Source organism: Suricata suricatta, chromosome 4 (assembly GCF_006229205.1).
Source record: "Suricata suricatta isolate VVHF042 chromosome 4, meerkat_22Aug2017_6uvM2_HiC, whole genome shotgun sequence".
Taxonomy (NCBI): Eukaryota; Metazoa; Chordata; class Mammalia; order Carnivora; family Herpestidae; genus Suricata; species Suricata suricatta.
In genome coordinates this window covers 134,777,195-134,795,374 of record NC_043703.1, presented here as the reverse complement: position 1 = coordinate 134,795,374, position 18,180 = coordinate 134,777,195, and the positions used below count along the sequence as shown (strand labels likewise).

Here is an 18,180-nt window from a genome sequence, read left to right as displayed (position 1 = left end):
AATGTGATTGACAATGGCTACTTTTGATGAACTTAGAATAAATCTAGAGCTTTTCTCCTCTCCGGATGCCTCACCTCAAGGTGGAGGAGAAACAAACGGAGGGATGCTTTTGAGGTCTCGCACTTCATTGTAAATGACCAAATTCATTCACTCATTCATTTCTTCAATCAATGAATCTTTACTGAGCATCAACTGTGTGCTAAGCACAGTTCCTGGCACTGGGGATACAGTGTTGAACAGAACAGTGAGGTCTCCGCTCGGATGGAGCTTCTGGGGTAGAGGGATAAACAACCAGGCAGTGGTAAGTACTAAGGACATTAATTTTGTGTTCTACTCCAAGACATCTTTTATTATGAGAATAAACTCCTTCCCCTTGAAGGAAAAATAAGATACAAACAGGGAGGCAAACCATAAGAGACTCTTAAATACAGAGAACTGAGGGTTGGGGAGGCAGGGAAAATGGGTGATGGCCATGGAGGAGGGCACTTGTTGGGACGAGCATTGGGTGTTGGATGTAAGTGATGAATCATGAGATTCTACTCCCAAAGCCAAGACTATACTGTATGTGAGCTCACTTGACCAAAACCAAAAACAAGTCCTTGCCCTTTCCAGCCTCAAAATCTCTGAGTACAACAGATGCTTTGCAGAGATGTGCACCAGCATTCTTCTGGCTTCTCAGAGCACTTTGGAAAGGGGCCTCTGACACTGTCACAACAGAGGACAGAACCCTCTCCGCTAGTACAGAGGACAATACACCTCTTTCTTGTGCACTCATTATTGACATCGTAGTCTCTGATGGCCATAAAAAATTTAACAAAATGTGGTTCAGTATTCGTTGTCTGGTTTGGCGGAGAAGGTAAGGAGTTTGGGATGGTCCAGAATAAAGCACACATGTATAAGCATATACTTTGGTACACAATGTCAGGGCTTTATGGACCCAGGTTAAGAACACCTGGTACCGGGGCGCCTGGGTGGCTCAGTCAGTTAAACATCCGACTTTGGCTCAGGTCATGATCCTGCGGTTCATGAGTTGGGAGCCTGGTACCAGGCTCTGCACAGACAGCGCAGAGCCCGCTTCAAATCCTCTCTCCCTTTCTTTCTGCCCCTCTCCGTTTGCTCTCTTTTTCTCACAAAAATAAACATTAAAAAAAAATGCCTGGTATAATCACTGAAAAAGCAGACTTCCAGGAGGCAGTAATCTGCAGTGCCTCTATTCTATCCTCCACATAAGTAAGCACAGATTCACCTAAAAGAGGAAAACGGGTCAGTTGGAAGGCTCAGCACGGAGGGCCTCATGTGAGAGGAGGTGAAACAGGAGTCTGTTTTACACAGCTGGTGAAGCCGAGCGTATTCCAGAAATAACACTTCCAATGTCCAGGGAGGGCAAACAGGACAAAGTGGCAACCGCCTCTGGTGGGCCCCTGCGACAGAAAAGGAACGCAAACCAACTGCCATGGAAACAACTCACCTGAAGAACTCTTCCCGACAAGAAGTTCTGTCTGCAGTAACTGTAACTTGCACGCATACCTTCTGTCATACTTAGCTGCCATCCCTACGTTTTGAAGAAAATACAAGTGAACTTACTCTGTCTTTACCGCCAATTCTGGTAATCTGCTTTAGCCCTGAGGTCAGACACTTACTTACCTTATATGCTCGCAGAAGGGCCAGATAATCGCTGTTTGCAAAAGCGAATTCTAGCTTTTTCTGGTTAGCTTCCTCTTTTTTATCCCAGGGAGACACCTAAATGAGGAAAACCAGGTCTGAAGGGCACATTTTACCTGAGGTTTATTTTCTATTATTAGTTTTTAAACAATCAATACCTTTTATTTTAAGTTTATTTATTTTGAGAGAAATAGAGAGTGAGAGAACACACAAGCGAGTGAGGGCCAGAGAGAGAAATAGAGGGAGAGAGAGAATCCCAAGTAGGCTCCGCACTGTCAGTACAGAGCCTGATGTGGGGCTCAATCTCACCGACCATGAGATCATGATCTGAGCGGAAACCAAGTGTTGGATGTTTAATCGACTGAACCACCCAGGCACTCCAAGATTTTATTTTTAAATAATCTCCACACTCAACACAGGGCTCAAAATTAACAATCCCTAGACCAAGAGTTGCATGCTTTTACTGACTGAGCCATCCAGGTGCTTCTACCTGAAGTTTCCAATGGTACTTTCCCACAGCCGAAGCCAAGTGCGTCAGGAAGTGTTTTAGTGGATCAGAAAGTAGACAATGAGTGGTTGATTAAAGGTAATTGTGGTGATACCTAATAGTCTTACTTGCCCTTGTGAGTCTCTCTGCCCATCCAAACCAAGCTCTAGTGGGTCTTTTAGTTCCTGTGGCAAGATGTCATCAGACACTCATTCTAAAAGCCAGATCTAAACTCTAGAATTCTGTTAATTCTGGGGCGTGTGGGTGGCTCAGTCAGTTAAACCTCTGACTCTTGATTTCATCTCAGGTCATGATCTCATGGTTCATGAGATTGAGCCCCATGCAGAGTCTGTTTGGGAGTCTCTCTCTCTGCCTCTTTTACGCATCCTCTCTCTCTCAAACTTAAAAAAATTCTGTTAACTCTGTGGTATCTTTATTTTACAACTTCTTATTCATTCATCTTTTATGCTTGAGTCTCCCTTACTTCCATACCCATAACTAATATTTTTTTCCTACAGACTAATATCTCTAATGAATACAGATGTAAAAATCCTTACCAAAATGATAAAAAGAACAAAGCTGGAAGACTCACATTTTTTATTTTAAAATGTACTACAAAACTAGAATAACCCAGACAGTGTGGTAGCGGCATAAGGACAGACACAAAACTCAATGGAACAGAATTGACAGTCCAGAAATAAAACCATATATTTATGGTCAACTAATTTTTGTATTTATCCAATTTTTTTAGTAATCTATATCCAACATGGGGCTGGAACTCATGACCCTGAGATCAAGTCGCACACTCTTCCAACTGAGTCAGCCAGGTGTGCCCCAGGGGTCAACTGATTTTTGATCTGAATGCCGAGCCCATTCGATGGTGACATAGTCTTTTCAACAAATGGTACTAGAATAACTGTACCATCCTATGCAAAAGAATGAAGCTGGACTCATCATACCTCATGCCATACACAAAAACTACCTCAAAAGAGACTGAAGACCGGGGTGCCTGGGTGGCTGAGTCAGTTATACGCCTGATTTTGGCTCAGTCATGATCTTAGGGATCATGAGTTTGAGCCCCGCATTGAACTCTGTGCTGACAGCTTGGAGCCTGGAGCCTGCTTCAGATTCTGTGTTTCTTCCCACTCTCTGCCCTTCTCCCACTTGTACTTTCTCTGTCTGTCTCTCTCAAAAATAAACACTTAAAAAAAAAAAAAAACAGACCAAACACAATAATGTAAGAGCTAAAACTATAAAACTCCTGGGAAAAAAATGTAGGGATAAATGGGATACATCTTCATGACTTTGGATCTGGCAATGGATTTTTTTTTTTTTTTTTAGTGTGGCTGACACACAATGTTACATTAGTTTCAGGAATACTACACAGTGATTTGACAAGTCAATTTGCTTACCACAGGGTAGTAACCATCTGTCACCAGACAGTGGTGTTACAATGTCATTGACTATATTCCTTATGCCCTGCCTTTTGCTTCCCGTGACTTACTCCTTCTGTAACTGGAGCCTGTATCGTCTACTCCTCTTCAGCCATTTTGGCAATTGATCCTTTAATTATGGCAGTGGAAGTTTGAGGAACAAAAAACTGGGATACATTGGACTTCATCAAAATTAAAAACTTTTGTGTTTCAGAGGACATGTCAAGAAAGTGAAAAAGGTAACCCACAGAATGCGAGAAAATATTTGCAGATCATATTTCTGATAAGGGACCTGTATCCAGAATGTATAAAGAACTCTTATAAATTAGTAATAAAAGATGAATAACCCAATTAAAGATGGGCAAAGTTTCTAAGTAGATACTTCTTGAGAGAAGATATACAAATGGCAAATAAGCAAATGAAAAAATATTCTCTATCATTAACGATTGGGGAAACACAAACCAAAACCACAAATTCACACGCCCTAGGGTGATTATCATCAGAAGGTTAGATAATAACAAGTGTTGGTGAAGATGCGGAATAACTGCAAGCTTGACAAAACGCTGGTGGAATGTAATACGCAGCTACTCGGGAGAAAGAGTCGGAAAGTTCCTCGAAAACTTAAATATAGAGTTACCATCTGATCAAGTAACTTCCTCCAAATGCTAAGGCAAATGAAAACACATGTCTACATAAAAATTTGTACATGAATATTTATAGGCAAAGGAGGAAATGATCCCAGGGGCCCATCAAGTGCTGGACAGAAAAACAAAATGAGGTATGTCCATTCACAGAAATATTATTTGGCAGAGGAATGAAGTACTGATACATGCTATAACACAGATGCACCTTAAAAGCATTATGCTAAGTGAAAGTCACAAAGACCATATATTATATAATTTTATTAACATGAAATGTCTGGAGGAGGTCAATCTGTGAAGGCAGAAAACAAACTGGTGGGTGCCTGGGGCTGCAGTGGATGAGGGATTGGAGGGGCAAAGGCGAGTGACCGCTAGGGGGTTTCCTAACGAGGTATTCAAATTCTCTAAAATTGACCATGGTGAGGACTGCATAATACTAAAAACTGCTGAGTGTACAGTCTAAATGGGTGAAATATGTTTCTTTTGTTTTTCTTTTATAGTTTGTCAAGTTGGTTTCCATATAACACCAGTGCTCATCCCAACAAGTGCCCTCCTCCAGGATGAATTATATTTCAATAATGCTGTTTAAAAAAATCGGTCCAGGGGCACCTGAGTGGCTCAGTCAATTAAGTGTCCGGATCTTGGTTTTGGCTCAGGTCATGATCTCACAGTTTGTGGGTTTGAGCACCCTGTTGGTGACAAGCCTGCTTGGGACTCTCTCTCTCTCTATAAATAAATAAACACATAAACAAACAAATAAATAAATAGTAGTTAAATGTATTGTAGGCAGAGGCACCTTTTGCTTGCTTGCATTTTCTGATTTTTCTTTTCAAAAAAATTTTTTAATGTTTATTTTTTGAGAGAGAGAGAGAGAGAGAGAGAGAGAGAGAGCAAGCAGAGGAGGGGCAGAGAGAGATGGAGTCAAAATCTGAGGCAGGCTCCAGGCTCTGAGCTGTGAACACAGGGCCCCACGTGGGGGCTCAAACCCACGACTGTGAGATCATGACCTGAGCTGAAGTCAGACACTTAAACAACTGAGCCACGCAGGCACCCCATTCTTTTTTTTTTAATTTTTAAAAACTATTTATTTTTGAGGCAGAGATAGCATGAGTGGGGGAGGGACAGAGAGAGAGGGAGACAGAGAACCTGAAACAGGCTCCAGGCTCTGAGCTGTCAGCACAGAACCCAACGTGGGGCTCGAACCCATGAACCGTGAGATCATGACCTGAGCTGAAGTTGGCCACTTACCCGACTGAGCCACCCAGGTGCCCCTCAAGTGTCCCATTCTGATTTTTCTTTAATGAGCAAGGATAGCAGATACCATAAAAAGCACATTTAGGTTATTTCAGTTAAGTTGGATCTTTAGTTCTTAATTCTTATTTGGGGCATGGATTTCTTTGAGGATCAGACAAAAGCTAAAGATATTGTGACCTGAAGAATTCCCATATATCACCCTCAGAAGAAAACATTTAGGGGCTCACGTAACCCTGAAGCCCCACAGCCCCTCAGAGACCTAGGGACTCGTTTAGATGAATGTGGTTTACTTACAAAAGGAGACTTAAAAGCCAAGCTGGCGGCAATGGTGAGGGCAGGATCCAAGCAGCGGAAGATGGACCCAAACAGCATCAGTTTACCGATCCGCACGTCCACCGGCAGAGAGGCCAGGTGATACCCTAGGGGGGTCAGCTTTTCATCGGGAGTTAATGCCCCTAAGTCTCGTAATCGTATTTTCGAGGCACGGAGAGAGTCTGCGTGCGGCGGCTCAATGAGCCGAGAGAAAACGGACTGGAGACTGTGAGTGCTAAACATCTCTAAAATTTTAATCCTACAAAAAGAAAAAAAAAATAATGTGTCCATTTTATTTCCGTAGGGATGACACAGAGGAGCAAGCTTCTTTCTTGAATGAAAATAGTTGCTAATTTCCAGGCTAGGCAATGCTACATGAAATACATTAAAACAAAACAAAACAAAACAAAACTGATATGTCTTCTTGTTCTAGCAATAAATTACAGAAACACTTTCAAATCCTGAAACTTACGGGGATTCAGGATAAAATTGTCTCTATAAACTTTCAAAAGGCTTCTCTCTATAAAATATGGGTTCAAATTATGAAACAAGTCAAATGATCCATTTACTATTTCCCACATCTGAAATTACACTGTAATTGCTGATAAACTTAATCTGCACGTGTCCTGCCTTGTGACAGCTTTTGAAGAGCTACTCTTTTAAATTATGAATTTTAGCAGTTTTCAGAAGAAAAAAACATATACACAAAATTTACTTATTTCACTTAAAATTCCTCTTTAAGCTGTCGACCTATACACATAGCTGTACACTTTTACTAACGTATACATATTCGGTACCTAGCTTTCTCCCGCTTCAACCACTCAGATATTTCACTTTAAGACATGAATTGACAGTAATCCACTTACTTAAACCTTAAATGAAAAAAAAAATAAAGAAAAAAAGATGAATCATGTTGGCCTAAATAATTCGCCTATTTCCCCACTGCTGTATATCTGAGTTGTTTTTAAATCATATGGGCCACACATGTATTTCATGTCCCCGCTCTCACCCCCTCTCACGGGTCAATCCACTTCCAAAGCTTTCTCCAGTCCCTTCACTCCTCCTCATCTGCACTGTTGCTACCTTAGTTCAAGGCATGCGTTTGCCCACCTTCCTGAGACTGGAACGTGGACACTTAAAAGCAGGGCCTGGGTCTTTATCCTACAGTATCTCTAGTGCTCAGCCCAACTCCTGGCAAATGGAAGGCTTTCCAAATATACCGGCTGGATAAGAGGAGAGCTGTAACATCTTCGTACAAGTACCTTTGGGTAATTATTTTATGGGCATATTCCCTCCTAGTGACCGGGCCAGAGGGCGTGGATGGTTTGAGTTCTTACATAACGCCAGCCACATTTTCAGAAAGGTTGAACCAGACGTCCCCTAGCTTCAATAACAGTTTGATCATTCATTCATTAAATCCTTTTTTATGATATTTGTTCTTGTTTGTTCACCAGGTAAATAATGGTGTTTTTGAGTTGTTTTTGTTCACTTTGCTGTGATCACGAGGCTGTAGACTTTTTACCTTTGATGATTCAATATTGGTGCTGCCCCGTAGCAGAAATTTCTCGATAAATTAGATCACCTTCCTGACTTCCAACTGTATTCTTAGGCTCTATTTTAGGGCTGTTGTTGGCAATGTAAGAGACCTTCATGTGCAGAAAATTAAATCAAATGGTAGAATTAACACTGAAGAGCCCTTTCTTTGCAAATAAATGAGTTTATCCAAGTCCACGCTTAGCAAAACATCTTCTACTAACAAAAAGAAACCCCCGGAACTTAGGGTGAGGAACATGTAGACCTTCTGGAAGCAGAGCAGAAAGATCAAGACGCACCTCAGACACAGCTGCTCCAACGGCACTCTCTGTATTTCTGGCAGCTGCTGCTTTAGAAGCTGGTGACTGAAGTGGTGGCTGGTAAATAAATGGAAGCAGACCCCAGAGGCAACACGGCCCGCTCGACCTTTTCTTTGCAGAGCGTTGGCTTGAGACACAAAAGTATCCTCTAGACTTTCCATCCCTTTGCTGGCATCATATCTATAAGAACAAGAAAATGTAGAAAAGAGTTATTTTATAAAAACATGGCTAAGAACCTGCCTAGCATGGACAGAATAAATGCACTACCTTCCATAGAAGGACAGCGTCCTGCGTGTTCTGGGAACAGTTCAGTCCCTGGTGGGAGCACACAGTGCTGTTGTGAGCGGGGCAAATGCTACCACATACAGTTCCTTTATGTAACCTTTTCACTTTTTTAAAGTTTATTCATTTATTTAGAGAGAGAGAATGAGCAGGGAAGGGGTAGAGAGAGAGGGAGAGACAGAGAATCCCAAGGAGGCTTCACACTGTCAGTGCGGAGCCTGATGTGGGGCTTGAACTCACGAACTGTGAGATTGTGATCTGAGTGAGCCACAATCGAGAGCCAATGCTTAACCGACTGAGTGACCAACTATTTCTCTTTTTTATTATTTATTTTGACAAATAGAAACTGTACAAGGTGGGGGCGCCTGGGTGGCTCAGTAGGCTAAGCCTCCGACTTCAGCTCAGGTCAGATCTCATGTTAGTGGGTTCGAGCCCCGCGTCAGGCTCTGTGCTGACAGCTAGCTCAGAGCCTGGAGCCTGCTTCCTGTTCTGTGTCTCCTCTCTCTGACCCTCCCCCTCTCATGCTTTGTCTCTCTCTGTATCAAAAATAAATAAAACATTAAAAAAAATTAAAAAAAAACTGTACAAGGTGGTCTTCGCTGGATAAAGGTGTACAAGGTGATGTTTTGATATATGTTTGCATTGTGAAATGATCACCACAATCAAACTAATTAACACATCCATCACCTCCTCTATTGCCTCTTTTTCATTCAAGCACATGTAAAGCTTAAGAAAAAAAAGAGGAAAGATAATTAATTACTTCCAAGGTAAAGCCTTAAACCTTCCACCTCTGTTTGGCTTTAAGACCATGGTCCTGGTATAGAATCACTTATCTATACCCATATACAGTTTTCATAAAATATTCTTTCAAATGCTATTCCATGCATCTCAAAAGCATTAGCCATTAACAGCCGTGGCACTCTAACGAACACATCGTTAGCCCCTCTCTGACATTGCCAGGAGAGAATACCTCTTTTCTTTCATTTTCCCAGAATCGATGACATAGACCACATCATCGATGGTTATGGATGTCTCAGCAATGTTGGTAGAAATGATAATCTTAGTTACGCCGACAGGGGGTTTTACAAACACAGCCTGCTGCTCTTCACTGGATAAAGATGAATGAAGTGGGTGAACCACGCATCTGGGAGGAAATAAAAGCACGTTTAATATTCTGGCACAAAAGGCTGCAACTGGATGAATGGTGAGAGAATTTCTATTAAAATTAACGACGGGACTCCAAGTATCAGCAACTTTTCCAGAACCTGTCCTCAGGATCCAGCTCTTCTAAATGGAAAGGTTTTTTCTGAGCCTTACAAAATACTGACTCAGCTTTACGAACTAGAAACCTTGCATTGACTTGGGAAAAACTGGAGTGTAGCTCAGTAGTAGTCAAGAGGATTACATAGCTGATATTCTGTAAGTAACAAGCCCAGCGCACTAACCAGTAGGGAATCATTTTTCCTCTACCTTTAACTCCAGAGAACGAGAGGCAGAGGCATGATGTATGGTAGGCTGAGGTATTCTAAGATACTCGTATATTCCCAGGGAGTGTTCATCTCTTCAGTAGCTGTCCCTTTAGATACGAAAAGACAGGTCTTGCTACTGGAAAACGAACTGTTGCAAATTATCTTTTTCTCCAAATATAACATTTCTTTGTTGTTACTTGCATTGGCTTCTCCCATCCCTCTCCTCCCTCCTTGCCCAATCTGGCACCTGAAATTATATACAGTTTTGCTGAGGCACTACGCTAAATGAAGAGAAATATTTTTATTTAATGGAATGGGTATGATTGATTTTCTGGAACAAATAGGCCTGTCTACTTCCAGCTGGCATACACAGACGTATTCTTTAGCAGTGACACCAGGGTCTGAACAGGGTGACAACTGTCAGAGACCATTCTTGTTATTCACTTTTGCATACAATTGCAGATGATTCAGGATACAGAAAGCAATTAACTTACCGATTACTGCGTCTATTGTTGAAAAGAGAATTGGACTGTAGCTGTTCATATAGCATTTTGATTTCTGCTAGTCCGGGTAAAAATACAAGTATAGCACCTGGGTATATAAAAAGAATCAATCTGACAGATGCAAAAAAGGAAAAACTCATATGGATTATAGAGCTATTTTAAATTTTAACAAATGTAGTAATCTGAGATATTTTACTATCAATTTTCTTTTCTTTATAAAGTCCCCAAGGATTTAAATGGATGACACTGTTTTCTATCCATTATCTGACTTAATTACACAAAACAAATCGGGTATTATTACCTTTCTACAAGAGGAAAATTGAAGTGTAGAAAAATACAACACATTAAGTCATAAAAGAATCATTAGCAAATTTTTTGAATGTTTTACAGTTTTGAGAGTCAGAGGGCGAGCAGGGGAGGGGCAGAGAAAGAGGGAGACAGAATCTGAAGTAGGCTGCAGGCTTTGAGCTGTCAGCACAGAGCCCGACACAGGGCTTGAACTCACAAACTGAGATCTTGACCTGAGCTAAAGTTGGACGCTTAACTGACTGAGCTACCCAGGCGCAGCTCATTAACAAAGCTCTTTAAATATATGTCTTCAGGGGCACCTGAGTAGCTCAATCGGTTGAGTGTCCGCCTTTGGCTCAGGTCATGATCTCATGGTCTGTGGGTTCGAGCCTGGAGCCTGCTTCGGATTCTGTGTCTCCCTCTCTCTCTGCTCCTCCCCTGCTGTGCTCTATCTCTGTCTCTCAAAAATAAATAAACGTTAAAAAATTAAAAAATATATATACTTCTTCAGTGCACTGGGCACTGACATTCTGTTTCTATAGGAAGAGTTATCCTTCTAATCTTGTAAGACAGGAAGACTCTTCTCTCTATTAGTAAATAAAATCCATAAACATTTTACTGCAAATGAGAAAAAGAAAATACAATTGGCTGCTCAACCTGATAATCTAAATTCAGATAGATGTTAGAGAGGGAGCACTTTAATTGACCATGCCCTATTGGGGGTTAATGGGTTTTTAAATCTTACATTACAGATAATCAGCAGTGATAACTGGTTACAGAATATTTCTGTGCCAGGAGTGGCCACTCAGCAAGAGTCCCCTTCTTCTGTGCTTTATTTAAAGAGGAAATTGACACCATCTTCACTAGCCCCTTCTTTAATACTACAAATATTTATTGGGGGCCTATGTCCGCTCTGTGCTAGGTACAATGGAATATAAGCCAAAAATCTGCCCACAAGTAACTCAGGACCTATTATTTATCACAGTTATTTGCTCCACTAAGTAAATAAGGAAACTAAATTATTACGAAAATGGAACTGTGAAGAGGGCAAAAGATATCTTTTGGGGTTAGTGTAAAACACTTCCGAGTAGACAAAGCCTGTTGTCATACATTATCGCATATGGATCTGGGGCATCTTTTTTTTTTTAAAGTAAGCTCTACACTCAGTGTGGGGCTTGAACTCATGATCCAGAGATCAAACATAATATGATCTTCCCACTTAGCCAGGGAAAAGGTGTCCCTCTTTTTTTAAATTTTTTTTTAATGTTTTTTATTTACTTTTGAGAGACAGAGACAGCGTGAGCAGGGGAGGATCAGAGAGAGAGGGAGATACAGAATCTGAAGCAGGCTTCAGGCTGTGAGCTAGCTGTCAGCATAGAGCCCGACACAGGGCTCGAACCCACGAACCGTGAGGTCATGACCTGAGCTGAAGCCGGATGCTTAAACGACTGAGCCACCCAGGTGCCCCAAGAGGTGTCCCTTTAATATCACAAATATATCAGTGTCCCTACTCACTACTTTATTCTACTCTGCTTTGAATTCAGGTAATTTCTTAACAGTTCTTTTGTCTGCTATTTCTGATGTTTTTTCAACAACAGTCTTTTCCTTTGGGGTGAAACAAGATATTCAGCCCAGTGATAATGCAGTAGCAAACACTGACTGCTGCCAACAGATGACAAACAACGTACTTCAATACTTTTACGTGGCTCACGTGTCTCTGTAGAAAATATCAAATAATGATTAAAGTCTAAGCAGTGGAGTAGAGCCATTCCCATTTCTCTTAAGCACCGGGTAGGGAGCGCATGATGTAACTGATCTACTGTTCAACTTAATGATCACTCAACAATGGCTGCATCTATTCACGCAACAAATATTCCAGGTACTGTCCGAGGGTCTGAGAAACACCTGATCAATCCTTATTCCTGAGGAGTTTACATTCTATTGAAGGACTGTCAATAAAACTATAATCCCAGAAATTATGCAGTGCTACAATAAAAATGAAAATTGGAGTGCCTGGGTGGCTCAGTCGGTTAAGCATCCAACTTCAGCTCAGGTCATGATCTCATGGTTTGTGGGTTTGAGCCCCATGTTGGGCTCTGTGCTGACAGCTCAGAGCCTGGAGCCTGCTTCCAATTCTGTGTCTCCTTCTCTCTCTGCCCCTCCTCTGCTTGTGTTCTGTCTCTCACTTTCAAAAATAAATAAATGTTAAAAAAGAATGAAAAAAAAATGAAAATCACTTTTGGATATCATGATAGAGTAAGGGTTCTAGGTGGTCAGAGAAGACTCCTCTGAAGACAGGATGTTGGACAGAAACCTGAATGACGTGAAGGATTCCGTTATGAGAAGACTGCCAAGTGAGGTTAAGAAGGCCACAGGGATGGGAAGACAGTGAGTAAGGGCAAAGTCGTCGTTGGCTGTGTCACAGTAGTAGCAACGATCAAAGGAATAATAACGACAAAATATGTTATAATTATAGTACTATCATTTTTAGGAATAGTATCGACGGGGCATGAACTACATGCTAGGCACTGTGCTAAGCGCTTTACATATGGTTTCTTTTTAAAAAAAGATTTTATTTTTATTCTTTTTGTTAAAGAAAAATTTTTAAATGTTTATATATTTTTGAGAGAGAGAGAAACAACATGAGTGGGGGAGGGGCAGAGACAGAGGGAGACACAGCATCTGAAGCAGGCTCCAGGCTCTGAGCTGTCAGCAGAGCCCCATGCGGGGCTCGAACTCATGAACTGTGAGATCATGACCTGAGCCGAAATCAGACACTCACTCACTGAGCCACCCAGGCGCCTCCAAAAGATTTTACTTTGAAGTAGTCTCTACTTCCAGTGTGAGGCTTTAACTCGCAGCCCCAAGATCCAGAGTCCTGCGCTCCACCGACTGAGCTAGCCAGGGACCCCATACGGATGGTTTCTTTTAACCCTCAAAATAGCTTTATGTCAGAGGACTTACTATTGTCTTCACTTCACAACCAAGGAAACTGAGGCATAACAAAGGACTCTAGCTGCGACCGTGCGGTTCCTGAGTAGCAGAGCTAGGACTTTATCAGACTCCAGAGCCTGTTCTCTTAGCCCCCCCCCCGCCTGGGGCCTCTGGGTGCACAGCCTTCCTGTGCACCAAACACCCACTACAAGACGCCAGTTAGCCTGGGGCTGGTGTTTAATATGCGGATCACCCACGCCTTCTTTTCCCATTGCTTCCCTTTGGACTCTGTGTTGCGGACATCTCTTTGCTCAGTGGGAACAAAAGAGTGCTCAGTGAAAGCAGTAAACCTCAAAAAGTAAAAGGTAAAATCCCCCCGTCCCCTGAAAAGCCTCATGAGCAACTTTACATACAACTGAGGGGTGAAGAAGTGAGGGTGGGGGTGACGGCTCCAGGAAGGGGGTTGCCCCCACAGCACCCATTATCTCAGCAGGTGAGCGGCCTTCCCTTTCACCGTCTCGCACGCAAATGACGAAGCGGTTACCTGGAGGGTAGGAGTGCTTCCCATCCACAATCCACTCTAACAAGGCCTCTATTAATTCCAGGTTAACCTTTTCGAAATCCATGATGGACATGGTTTTGATGACTGATTTGCTAACGCCTGAAAAGAAAGGTTAAAATCAGAAGGATAACTATGCCTGGTTAAAGACGCCGCCGCCCGTGCACTAGGTGGTCTCCTGGGTCACCAGCCCAGATGTTCACACTGACGCACTGAGATGGACTGGCTTCTGTCAGTCTCTCGGAAAGTACATGTTTCCTAGGAGACCTCTTTGCGTGAATAGCGGCTCAGAGAAAAGGCTCCTGACCCTGCTAGAGGGGCCCAGATAGGCCACTTTCTCCTTTCTTCTTTCCCCCCTTTTCTCCATCACACAGTTATCGAGCAGGGGAGGGGCAGGAGAGAGGGAGAGTCAGAATCCAAAGCAGCCTCTGCTTGGGCAGTGCAGAGCCTGTCACAGGCTTGAACCTGTGAACCATGAGATCATGACCTGAACTGAAATCAAAAGTCAGAAGCTTAACCGACTGAGCCACCCACATGCCCCACAACAGTGACTCTTAACCTTGCGGTTTCTTTGAGAAAATGACACAGGTTCTGGATCTTCCCTGAAAAACACATGTGATTTTAATGGCTTCACCAACACCCCTGAAGTCTATCCACAGCCTTCCAGCTTAAGGATTTCTAGTCTCCTCCTAATTTATCTGAGGCCTAGTGAGAGATACAGTTCTTGGTGTGGTACTGGAATCCAGAGCTCTTTTAAAAACAAATAGCATATTTTTGGGGAGTCTAACTCTCTAACAACCTCTCTGGCCTTTCTTCTTGGGTCCTCTTAATAGCCCATCACTCTAAATATAGTCTCACTGGAACAAAATAGTTGCAGGTAATATTATAAAAGAGAAGCTTCCTATATTATGCTAAAAAGTTTGAAAAGGGGCAAAAGCAGTTTGTAAACAATGTTCTGCAGTGTGAGGCCTGTGTGGGTCAGAAATGGAAGAAAGGGGGGGCGTCTGGGTGGCTCAGTCAGTGAAGCCTCCAACTTCGGCTCAGGTCATGATCTCATGTTCGTGGGTTCAAGCCCAGCGTTGGGCTGGAGCCGGCTTCCGACTCTGTGTCTCCTTCTCTCTCTGCCCCTCCTCGCTCATGCTCTGTCTCTCTGTGTCAAAAATAAATAAAACTTAAAAAAAAATTTAAAAAAAGAAATGAAAGAAAGAAACAGGTTATATAAATAAGGGTGTGGTTGGGTATGGAAGGCAAGAAGGAATCATTTTTCTCCATCAAGATTTCAAAAAGCAAGACTTGACTTTTTTTTTTTTAAGTAAGCTTCATGCCCAGCATGGAGCCCAACATGGGGCTTGAAGTCATGACACGGAGATCAAGACCTGTGATAAGATCAAGAATTGGACGCTTAACCCACTGAGCCACCCAGGTACCCCCGGAGAGCTAGATTTTCTTTCAGAAAGGAGGAAAGATCAGCTAACAGAAAAAAAGAGAAGTGAAAAAAATTTTTAGGGGCACCTGGGTGGCTCAGTAGCTTAAGTGTCCAGCTTTAGTGCAGGCCATGATCTCGCGGTTCCTGCGTTTGAGCCCTGACAGCAGAGCCTGCTTCCATTCCTCTGTCTCCTTCTCTCTCTGCCCCTCGCCCCCACTCTCAAAAATAAACATTTAAAAAAATTTTTAGGGGCACTTGGGTGGCTCAGCTGGTTAAGCATCTGACTCCTGATTTTGGCTCAGGTCATGATCTCACAGTTTCATGAGTGTGAGCCCATGTCAGGCTCTGCCTTGACAGCAGGGAGCCTGCTTGAGACTCTTCCTCTCGCTCTGTCCCTCCCCTGCCTGCTGCTTCTCTTTCTCAAAAATTAAAAAACAAAACTTTAAAAAAATAAAAGAAAATTTTTATAGTTTGGCAGTTTTTACTACTTAAAAGGACTGATTAGAACTTTAACTAGAAAATTTTTTAAGAATTGGGCTCAGAAACATTATTTTAATTTTCTGAAAAATGAGAGAATCTTGAGACCAACTAGATCTAGTCTTTTTGTTACAGGGAAAGAGAAGCTGGTGACAGAGCCTGGTTTCTTGACCCCAAATTTTCTATCCTCCTCCCCGAGAAAGGAAGTCTCAGAAGGGCTTTCTAAACTTTGGTAACCTGTGTGCTTGAAACTGGAAAGGCCTGGCTTAGATCCAACCATAATTTTTAAAGAAAATTCCAAAATTTCAAAAGAGAAACCAAAGGAATTGTCCTGTTCCATAATTTAACAGAATAAGGACATGGGAATCATCAGCTCGTACGATGTACAGAAAGAACACAAACTTTTGACTCAGACATATCCCAGTTAAAATTACAAATGCGGGGGCGCCTGGGTGGCTCAGTGGGTTAAGCCTCCGACTTCGGCTCAGGTCAGATCTCACGTTCGTGGGTTCGAGCCCCATGTCAGGCTCTGTGCTGACAGCTAGCTCAGAGCCTGGAGCCTGCTTCCAGTTCTGTGTCTCCTTCTCTCTCTGACCCTCCCCCTCTCATGCTCTGTCTCTCCTGTATCAAAAATTAATAAAACATTAAAAAAAATTAAAAAAAAAAACAAATGCGTACTGGTGAGCTGGCACTGTGCTGTGGATTTGTATTATCTCATTTAATTATCCAAACACCTCCATTTTATAGATCAGGAAACTGAGGTACAGAGAGGACAAGGGGTTTGCCTGAGGAATTCTGAGGGAGTAAATTGAACCTAGGTCTGTAAGATGGGAGTCTATGCTCTCAACCTTATTTCTCAGGATGTTGGGAAGATTAAGTGAAATAATGTTTAGGGGCGATGCATGTCTTTTTAAACAGCAGAATAATAGCTAATCCTCTAATTCTGGGAAGATTCCCATTCCCCATGCAGGACTGGGAATATAGTCTTCGACGGAAGGAGAAAAAGGAAAACTCATTTGTTTCTTCTCCTATGGAAGCAGTGATGGGGTGGAGGCTCTTATTCCTTGAAAGGTAAACACTTTTTATTTGTTCTTTGGAGGGACTCAGAGGGGCTGGGGTGGCAGTCCGGGGAAAAGAGCAGGAAGGGCAGCTGAGAGCTGTCTCTGGTCCAGGCTTTAAGCAAGAAAGCAGCAGTAGGGTTGTTGCAGTTTCTGTGTGTTCAGCTCGGCTCACATTTATAGAAAACAGGAACAAAGAACAGTTAGGTGGGATCTGGCAGAGGAGGAGGGATCAGCTAAGAACACATATAAAAATGCTCAGGGGCGCCTGGGCAGCTCAGTCGGTGAAGCATCTGACTTCAGCTCAGGTCATGATCTCTTGGTTTATGACGTGAGTCCAGCTCTCCGCTGACAGTTTGGAGCCTGGAACCTGCTTCAGATTCTGTGTCTCCATCTCTCTTTCTCTGTTCCCCCCCAAATCAGGCTCTGTCTGGGTCTCTCAAAAATAAGTAAACATTAAAAAAAATTTAAAAATTTAAAAAAATGCTCAGTATAGGATGGACCCACAAAAGATGTTATTTGAAAGCCTGTGAGTAATGCTAAAAACAGTGGATGAAATTTTGCGGATTTTAGAGGATATTTAAAAAGCCTCAAATATCTTTCCACAAATGACCTATTAACTATAAAGGGAACAAACAGTGACCTACACAGGGGAGACACGTAGCCAACATCCTAACCAAGCGATCAAAAACAACTTCGCCAATAATGGGACAAAGCAACGTCATATGCCTCCTGTTACGATGTACCGAAAAGGACTCAATGTTGTTTCTGTGGTTTTCTAACCAAAAATGAAACCCAAAAGGTTGGGTTTTCTAACCTAAATTTAATCATGGGGAAACATTAGACAAATCTAAATGAAGAGATATTTTATAAAATAATTTAGGCCCAAACTCCTAAAAAAATGTCAAGATCTTAAAAATAAAGTCTGGGGAGTTTTTCCCAGTTCAAAAGAAACTAAAGACACACAACAATGAATGCAATTTGTAATTGTGGATTGGATTTTGGGCAAAAAACCCCCCCAAAAAACCAAAAAACCCAAAAACAACAATAAAGGACTTTTTTGAGATAATTGGCAAACTTAGAATATTGACTATGGAGTAAATAATAGTATTATATCAGTTAAATGTCTTCATTTTGATCAAGTCCTGTGCTTATGCTCTTAAGAAATACATAGGTTGAAACTGCAATACAATCTAAGTTTATTTTGGGAGTGTGTGCTGTATAATTGGATTTAATGAAATGTTTAGAGGTGCAGTAGGCATGACTTTGAGTAGATAATAAAGAAAATGTAAAATGCTTATTGATTCATGATGTGGTTTCATCTTAGCTTGGGCAAACCATGCAGTATTTAATACATAGTAGCAGAATATTTACTATTGAAGCTTGAAAAGATATGAGTTGTGTGTAATCTTTCATTTATGCATGTGAGAGGGTTATCATTTTTTAATATTTTTACATTGTAGGACTTGTTTTGCTTGTTGGGGGTGTTTGCTTATTTAATACATTCCATCAGGGACAGAAATTACATGTTGGTTTTTTTTT

At 41.9% G+C, this 18,180-nt stretch overlaps 1 protein-coding gene across 2 annotated transcripts in view; it reads right to left on the bottom strand.

Moving 5' to 3' along the window:
• The window catches only part of DHX57 (DExH-box helicase 57), a 54,812-nt gene that overhangs the window by 8,962 nt on the left and 27,670 nt on the right, over positions 1 to 18,180 (bottom strand). For both annotated transcript variants that reach the window (XM_029937902.1, XM_029937901.1), the window contains exons 13-19: positions 13,663 to 13,779; positions 9,888 to 9,984; positions 8,895 to 9,068; positions 7,622 to 7,822; positions 5,772 to 6,048; positions 1,645 to 1,740; positions 1,469 to 1,552 (exon numbers count right to left, since the gene is read on the bottom strand). In XM_029937902.1, coding sequence (XP_029793762.1) covers positions 1,469 to 1,552; positions 1,645 to 1,740; positions 5,772 to 6,048; positions 7,622 to 7,822; positions 8,895 to 9,068; positions 9,888 to 9,984; positions 13,663 to 13,779 — 1,046 coding nt within the window. The remainder of the gene's footprint in view (positions 1 to 1,468; positions 1,553 to 1,644; positions 1,741 to 5,771; positions 6,049 to 7,621; positions 7,823 to 8,894; positions 9,069 to 9,887; positions 9,985 to 13,662; positions 13,780 to 18,180) is intronic.